Raw genomic sequence first — 9,097 nt, 5'->3', positions numbered from 1 at the left:
TCAATGTTTCGGAAGTATATAGCCTATCCTTCCAGGGTGTTTCCTGCAGATGATATCCAAGTAACAGAGGAGCTATCATACGAAGAGCAGCCTATAGCCATACTTGATCGACAAATCAGAAGGTTGCGAACAAAAGATGTGGTGTCGGTTAAAGTGTTGTGGCGGAACAATAATAGGGAGGAGATGACTTGGGAAGCTGAAGAGGAGATGAAAAAGAAATATCCTCACTTGTTTTCCACGCCTACAGGTAATCTAAACCCCCTTGCTTGATTGTGTTAATTGTCTGCTCAATCTATATGTTAGCGATAAGGAAAACCCTTCCCAAGACTCTTATAGAACCCGACGGGATAAAAATTGACATTCGAGGACGAATGTTCTAAAGGGGGGGAGGATGTTATATCCCATATTTTCATACATTGGGACGTTTTAAACTAAACGCGACAAGTTAAAGACAAGACTATTTTAAGACACGAAGTAGAGACTTTAACTTCCGGTTTCGTTTCAAGTCACAAGTTACCTATAAATTTCGTTTGGTATAGAAGCATTAATGGAAAATTGGGATTAAATTAACCATGATTAGATTATTAAGTGGGATTAAAAAACCAAATCAGTCCATAAAATAAGCCATAGTGGCCGTGTAAGAGGATTGAAGTGGTCAATGATCATTGACCCAAAATTTGAGTGGGACACATGTCCAAATCATGTAATGCACATATATAACACAAATTCTGATTCATTCATCACTAACTAGCTCATTTCCATATTTACAAAGCAAAAAAAAATAAGAGATAGAGAGAGAGGCTCTCGGCTACAAGCTGGCTGAGAATAACCTTCTCCAAATTGATCCAAAAATCAGTTTCTTAAGCAATTCAACTCCCTTGAAGGTGTGTATTAACGTGTAGCATTCATTGGAATAGCAAGAACAAGTGTTAAAATTCAAGAAGTGAAAGTGAAGGGCTAGCCGATTGAAGGGTTTAGTTACAAGGTAAGAATTGATCCCTTCTCATGTGTTTTATGGTGAATTGAATGTTTATGATTGTGCATGTTGGTATTGGACTGTTTTTCTTGAAGTTGAAGTGGGCCGTGTGCTATAGACCTAGGTGAAATGATGCTTAATCTTCTTGTACATGTATTGGGAATGAATTGAATGTGTTGTAGTATGGATAAATGGATGAAAATCATGAAGTTGTTGTAGTTGTGTTGAAGCCGTGTAGGGGACTGCTTTAGGAGAAGTTATGGACTGTTTTGTGTCATGTTTTAATTGTTGTTGTTATGGACATTGTGGTGTATTGTATGCATTATGGAAAGATGAATTGGGGTGTAAAAGAAATGAATTATGTTGAAGTAGGAAAACAGTCCCAAACCGTGGACTGTTTTAATGATAGGAGTGGATTAGTGCGTTTTGAATGTTGATTATTGTTATGAACGTATAGTGAAAGTGAAGATTAATGATTCAAGTTGAAATTGAAATGGTTTGTGGGCTGTTGTAAGAATAAATATGATGCTAAAACAGTTCCAATAATCGTATAAGTAATGTTGTAAACGTGTTGTTGTCGTTGTAGTTGAAGTTGGAAAACTGCGAATTGAAAATGGTAATGTTGTGCGTGCTGTTTGGCCGTGAATAGGGTACTGTTTTGAATGATGTACGGACTGTCCAAAGTTCCCTTAAGTCATGTTTAACCAAGTTCGGATTGATACTTGAAAGTATGATTAGCAATATTAGTTTGTAGTACTAGTTGGTTTGAATACGAACGAAACGTCGTCTAAATGTTAGAAAGGGATTGTTAACGTTAAAATACATATTGAATTCCCTCGTAGACTAATCGTAGCTCTTGATATCTTGATATAGGATAAGTACCATTGGGAAGCAAGTACAAGTTATAATACGACTAAACGCTAAAGGTATGTAAAGCCTATTCCTTTTTTTTCTTGGCATGTCCTAGACGTAAGTAAGAAATGATATGAACCTTGGGATAAATTCTACTCTCTAGTTCCAAGCATAACTTATGATTCTATTCATTCCTTAATGTTATTGTCACGAGCCTACTATATGATTGACTAATAAATGATGTATAGAAGTTCCTACTCTTAAAGAATTGGATAATTAGAGGCATACTTGGCTTTCAAAAGCTACACCATGTTAAATTGATACATGTACATGAAATCTGAAACGTTCCTTGTTATAGTTTGTAGTGAATTTATAAAGAACTTAATATGATCATTATCCTGATACTTGAGAGCTGATTAGTTTACTTATCTATTGAGTCTCAAAAGATGATTTGTATGTATGTGGTTGCTTATTACTCTGCTCGTGCTTACCGTTACATCCTTCACTGAGTCCCGGGCCAGGACACGTTTTCGTGCGCATATTTATTACATTATTCACCGAGTCCCTCACTAGAGGGACGGGACACGTTATATATATATATGATTATATGATGATATGATGATATGATGACATGATGATATGGGGATGGCGGCCAGGAGGGCATATGTTCATTATTCACCGAGTCCCTCACTAAAGGGCCGGGACACGTATATGTACATGTTTATGATGCCATGATTTTAATTACCGAGCCCCTCACTAGAGGGCCGGGACACGTTATATATGTTATATACAGAATGATTATTCAGTTTTGATTACAAAACTCTATATTGATATTGATATGAGAACGATACAGATGAATTATGTTCAAAGGTAAGTTTTATGAATTTTTGTTTGTTGCATTGGGTCCTACACACCTTGTCTCAGTATGAGTCTATTACTATATTTCATGCTTTACATGCTCAGTACATATTTCGTACTGACCCCCTTTCTTCGGGGGGCTGCGTTCATGCCCGCAGGTACAGACGTTCGTTTTGGAGATCCGCCAGCCTAGGATATCTATTCAGCTACTTGGGATTGCTCCTTTGTTCCAGAGCCTAGCTTGTGGTATAAATCCCTTTTGTTGTATATATATGTGTTTGTTCGGGGTACGGCGGGGCCCTGTCCCGTCATATGACATTGTCATTACTCTTAGAGGTCTGTGGACATTTGTGTGGGTCTATATATAGTTGTTGTTGCGTTGTATGAATACGACTTATGTTTGGGGCGTACCCATTCGTAATGGCAGCCTTGTCGGCTTGCATATATATATATATATGTTTGGGATGTTGCGTGTAGTGGCATCCTTGTCGGCTTGCGTAGATATATATATGTTGTTGTTGAAGATCGTAACTCTTCAGGAGACAGGTGCCTACGACATATAGAATTGTGACAGCTTTAAAATAACGTCCTGCCTTTTTATACAAATAAGTTCATAATATGCTGGTTATAAAAGATTATAGTTAACAGGGGATATGAGTGTCCAACTCGGGCACTAGTCACGGCCTACGGGGTTGGGTCATGACATCACCCCTCTAATCTCGACCTCACTCAACGGTGGTAGCTCCTTCAACTTCTGGCGCCTCTTTCTGACTTTCTTGATCAATGCCCCATATGTGTCATATATCTCACGAACCAAATTAGGGCAATAGTCCCCAGGCGGCTCCTGCATGAACTCTAACTGATAGTAACGAATAAGCTCTCTGGCTCTGGGTAAGATCTCGAGCCCCTCAAAACTGATCCGCCGCTCTTCATTTATGGTTCGTTTCTCATGTTGGGTGTCGTCAGCTTTTAACTCAATGTCGTACTCATACAGCTCCCTGACACCCTCAACAGTAAAGCAATCCAAGCGATCATAAACCCTCTTCCTTCTAAGTTCCCGAGCCCTAGCTGCCTCAACATCAGTATTAGTATCAGCCTCATCATCACCCGACTGTGAGCTCTGACGGGTCTGGGATCTGGAATGTGCCGGAGAGGACTGTGCTTGTGTGGTAGGTGAGGCATCTCCAGATGCAGCCTCTAATACCTCCTCCTTAGATCTATCACCGCCCCAGATATAGATGATTCCTCCTCATCAGACTGGAAAGAACTGGGAGGTGTAGGAACCGGTACTGTGACCTGTCTGTTCCACGGGAGAGGAACAGCCCTGGTTCTCTTCACGGCCATAACCTCGGGCTCATCATCTGACCTCTTATCTCTAAGTATGGGTTGGCCACAGGTCCTCCTTCGACCCGTTTCTCTTTGTATTTGCTTCGACCCACCCCCTCGGGTGGTTATCAACTTGGGTGGCACCATACCTGTAACTAGCCAAAACCACAACCTAGTCAATCCGTACAAGTGAAATCTAAACATTTAGTTTTAAAAAAAAATTGTTGCTTTAGTTCTCTGATGTTCTGAGTCTGCAGACCGTCGCTGTGCTTTGACGAGCCGTCAAACCTGTCGACGGACCGTCAAACAGCTCGACGGGACCGTCTTTGTACAAAGACTATTTGTCGACCTGTCGATGGTACCGTCAACATGTTTACGGCTCTGCAGCAACAACCAACAATCAACAAATCTCGAACACTTGTTTCGGCTTTGCGTTTTCCACCTCAATCAATTAGAGAACCAAGTTTTCTTTATTAGGCACATTTGCGGTTTTGGGGTTTCGGGTTACTCAGACTTCACCCTAATTTTTGACTTTAGGCAATTATTCGGGTTTTGTTTGGTGGGTATAACGATATCAAACTAAGGTTTTTAATTGAAATACCCTCTGACTCGTTGGAGTTACTCAGACTTCGCTCCTTAAGCATCAAGTTTCAACATAGAATTGGATTTTCCTTTTCGGACCATTGGCGGGCATAATGAACCAACAAGTTGATCAAAATGCCCGCTGACTCAATGGGGGCACGATGTCTCGTCCCCACGAGTCCATTTAATAGCAAATATACCAAATTCTCTTCCCCCAACCACAATTTCACAATTTTTCCAATTCAAACATAGATTGCATTCAACAAATACAAACCCTAAGTCATGATTTCTAACCTTAGTTTTCAACATCACAGATATCACTCCATTCTAGTTAACAACACACCCAACTCATTTCAATATCATCAAATAGAGCCTAGGTCCCAAAATTAAATTCTACAATTAATTTAGGAACCTTAGGCATCTCTTTTAGCAATTTTCGAACAAATACCAACAATAAAACCAAGAAAAGGCCGAAATTCATGTACATACCTGATATAGAAAGAGACATTGAAGAAAACCTGACCAAAAAATAAGGAAAATGACTTATCAAATTCGTAACCCTAGGGCAGTACTTCGAAAATTCAGTGGGTGTTATGGTTTTAGGGTTTCTCAGTGTAGTGGGTGCTGATTTAATGGAGAAATTTATAGGAGTTATGGAGGGAAGTTAGGAATTCGAGGAGGGAGGAATATGGCATCTGTTCATATTGCCCGTTATTTTGTTTTAAAAGTCCCACTATTGGCCTGTTATATTTTTTTCGAAGATTATGGACGAGTCATCGACATGTCGAAGACTCGTCAAAGCATAAAGATGACACGAAAATTAAAGAAAAGAGCTTACCTGTTGACGAGAAATTCGACGGCGTCGTCGAACATATCGACGGTCCGTCGACATGCTCGTCGATTTACATACCTACAGATGAGCAGATTCTAGTCCTTAGAAGTTTAGCTCTGCATACCGTCATTGTACATTGACGGTCCGTCGATATATCGACGACTCATCTTTGTGCTCTGGTTTACTTTTGCTAATTTTTTCGAGTTTCAGTTCCTGCACTCTCGACACTTGTAAAAAAAATAAAAATCTAAAACCTACAAAAACAAAATTACAGAATTTAAAACTTGGGTTGCCTCCCAAGAAGCGCTTAATTTAACGTCGCAGCACGACGGTGTTATCAGATTACTCTTGGTCGGGACTCGCCGCTTCAGCATTTGTCCCAAGGTGCTTCAACCGATGTCGGTCCACAACTCTATCTCCGTCAATCGTACCGTGGTAGTGTTTCACCCTCTGCCCGTTCACCTTAAATGTCCGAGTTCCGTCTTCGTACTTCAATTCAATAGCTCCATAGGGTGAGACACTTACCACTTCAAAGGGACCTGACCACTATGATTTCAATTTGCCCGGAAGAAGCTTCATTCAAGAATTAAACAGCAAAACTGGGTCACCTTTGTAGAATTCCCGCTTCAGGATTTTCTTGTCATGATATTGCTTCATCCTCTCTTTGTAAAGCGCTGCACTTTCATATGCCTGATAGCGGAACTCATCCATCTCATTGAGCTGAAACAACCTGAGTTTGGTCGCTTCTTCCCAATTCATGTTCACCTTCTTCAAGGCCCAGATGGCCTTATGTTCAAGTTCAACTGGCAGGTGACATGCCTTTTTGAAAACTAGCTTGAAGAGTGAAGTCCCAATCGGAGTCTTGATGGCAGTCCGGTAAGCCCATAGAGCATCATCGAGCTTGCGGGCCCAATCAGTTCTGTTTGCATTCACCTTTTTTGCTAAAATACTCTTTATCTCCCGATCAGAGACTTCAACTTGCCACTGATTATTGCCCTTGGGGTAACAAAACGAGTAAATATGTTCTTTTTCAAGAATCCCATGACACTCTTGGCTTCATTATTCGGTAAAGCCACTTTTTCTACCCATTTGGAGACATAATCAACAGCTACCAAGATGTATTTCATGCCACAAGAGCTTACAAAGGGACCCATAAAATCAATTCCCCAAACATCGTACACTTCAACCTCCATTACAAATTTCATAGGCATCTCTTGCCTCCTACCAATATTCCCTTGCCTTTGGCATTGATCACAAGAACGCTCCATCAGATTAGCATCATGAAAAAGAGTGGGCCAATAATAACCACATTCGAGAACCTTGGCAGCATTCCTCGCACCACTATGATGTCTCCCAACCGAAGAGTCGTGGCAAGCCTTCAAAATTTCCAAAACTCTCTGGGACACAACGCTGAATAATGTTATCAGCGCAAGTTTTGAATAAGTATGGTTCAACCCAATAGTACTGACGAACATCCCGCAAAAACTTCTTTTTCTGATATGATTTTATCTTGTCTGGAATGACACCAGTCACCAAGTAGTTAGCAAAATCAGCAAAACAAGGTGCCACTTGCATAGACACCGCCAAAACTTGCTCATCTGGAAATGCATCTTCTATGTAAAGTTCTTCTGCAGACACCCCAGTTTCTTCATGTCTAGAGAGGTGATCTGCGACCTGATTTTTGGACCCCTTTCGATCTTTTACTTCGAATTAAACTCATGCAACAAAAGGACCTAACGAATCAGTCGTGGCTTAGCTTCCATCTTGGCCATCAAATATCTCATCGCAGCATGGTCGGTGTACACCACAACCTTGGACCCCAGCAAATAGGACCGAAACTTCTCAAAAGCATATATAATTGCAACCAGTTCTTGCTCGGTCACCGTGTAGTTCATCTGCGCCACATTGAGTGTCTTACTAGCATAGTAGATCAGGTGCATAATTTTGTTGTGCCTCTGGCCAAGCACAACACCTATCGCAAAGCCACTTGCATCACATATCAGCTCAAAAGGTAAGGACCAATCTGGAGTAACAATCACAGGAGCAGTAGTGAGGCGCTCCTTTAATTCATCAAACGCCTTTTGGCACTTGTCATCGAACACAAATTTAGCCTTTTTTTCAAGAAGCATGCACATCGGGTTAGCAATCTTGGAGAAATCCTTGATAAAGATCCTGTAGAACCCAGCATGCCCTAAGAAACTTCGGACACCTTTGACTGAGATGGGTGGAGGAAGTTTCGCAATCACATCTATCTTCGCTTGATCGACCTCAATTCCCTTTTTAGAGATTTTGTGACCGAGGACGATCCCTTCCTTCACCATAAAGTGACACTTTTCCCAATTTAGTGCGAGATTCATCTCTTCGCATCTTTTCAACACATGACCCAGATTGTCAAGACAATCACCAAAAGAATCACCAACAACAGAGAAATCATCCATAAATACCTCCAAGAAGTCTTCTACCATGTCAGAAAAGATCGACATCATGCACCTCTGAAAAGTGGCTTGTGCATTACACAACCAAAAGGGCATTCGGCTGAACGCAAACATCCCATATGGACAAGTAAAATTCGTCTTCTCTTGATCTTCCCAGGTAGTGTATATCTGATTATAACCCAGGTATCCATCTAGGAAGCAATAGTAAGACCTCCCAGCTAGCCTATCCAGCATCTGATCGATGAAAGTCATGGGAAAATGGTCTTTACACGTGGCAGTATTCAGCATCCTATAATCCATGCAAACACGCCACCCAGTAACTGTACGAGTGGGAATTAGCTCATTCTTTGCATTAGGCACCACAGTGATACCTCATTTCTTTGGTAAACATTGAACAGGACTTACCCACTTGCTGTCTGCAATCAGATACACTACCCCTGTATCTAACCACTTTATGATCTCCTTTTTCATGACCTCTTGCATGTTCTGGTTCAATCTCTGTTGATGCTCAACACTCGGCTTGTTGTCCTCCTCTAGCTGAATTTTATGCTCAGAAATACCAGAAGGAATAACCCGAATGTCTGCTATGGTCCACCCAGTAGCACGTGTGTACTCGCGCAAAATCTCCACCAAACGCTCAACCTGTTCCTCAGTCAATAATGCTGAAATGATCACTGACAATGTCTTGTTCGGACCAAGGAACTCATATCTCAAGTGTGCTGGGAGCTGCTTAAGCTCAAGCTTTGGAGGCTCGACTATAGAAGGCTTAGCTGGTGGAGTAGTTCTATTCGCAAGATCAAGATCAAGCTTTCTTGGGTGATAAGTGTAAGCACCTAGACCCTCAAGCGTGTGTATAGTTTCCACGTAGCCCTCCATAACAAAAGCATCAAAATTTATCAGAACTGCAGTGAGAGTTTCTCCCAAACTTTCTTCTTCCATTTTATGTTCAACAGAATTATCAATCCCATCAAACAAATCAATAACCGAGATACTCTCATAAGCGCTTGGCAACTTCATCCCCTTGCTTTTTTGGAAACTTACTTCTTCATCATTCACTCGAAACTTAATTTCATTCTTTTCAGAATCCATAAGCGTTCTTCCCGTAGCAAGGAACGGTCTTCCTAAGATAATGGGAATATCTCTATCCACCGCACAATCCAGAATCATGAAATCAGCAGGCAACATGAACTTACCCACTTGCACCAACACATCATCTATGACTCCAATTGGCTTCTT

The 9,097-nt window shown here is 41.1% G+C and overlaps 1 protein-coding gene across 1 annotated transcript; it reads right to left on the bottom strand.

Moving 5' to 3' along the window:
* Positions 1-6,767: 6,767 nt before the first annotated feature.
* Positions 6,768-8,800, bottom strand: LOC132611969 (uncharacterized). Its single transcript, XM_060326322.1, has 4 exons — positions 8,695-8,800; positions 8,435-8,631; positions 7,292-7,537; positions 6,768-7,100 (listed from the first exon to the last, which is right to left on the bottom strand). The coding sequence occupies exons 1-4, from the start codon at positions 8,798-8,800 to the stop codon at positions 6,768-6,770; spliced, it is 882 nt and encodes a 293-aa protein (XP_060182305.1).
* Between the last annotated feature and the right edge of the window lie 297 nt (positions 8,801-9,097).

This window comes from Lycium barbarum, chromosome 9 (assembly GCF_019175385.1).
Source record: "Lycium barbarum isolate Lr01 chromosome 9, ASM1917538v2, whole genome shotgun sequence".
In the NCBI taxonomy this organism is placed as follows: domain Eukaryota; kingdom Viridiplantae; phylum Streptophyta; class Magnoliopsida; order Solanales; family Solanaceae; genus Lycium; species Lycium barbarum.
This window is presented reverse-complemented; position numbering and strand designations above follow the sequence as displayed.

Bases quoted from the DNA above. Each gene is read 5' to 3' on its own strand.
- LOC132611969 (XM_060326322.1), bottom strand. From the start codon at position 8,800: ATGGAAGAAGAAAGTTTGGGAGAAACTCTCACTGCAGTTCTGATAAAT. The intron at 7,538-8,434 runs GTTATTCCTTCT...CTTGAAAAAAAG, and splicing joins GGACCATAGCAGACATTCGG to GCTAAATTTGTGTTCGATGA. The intron at 7,101-7,291 runs GTTGCAATTATA...TCCAAAAATCAG, and splicing joins CGGTGACCGAGCAAGAACTG to GTCGCAGATCACCTCTCTAG.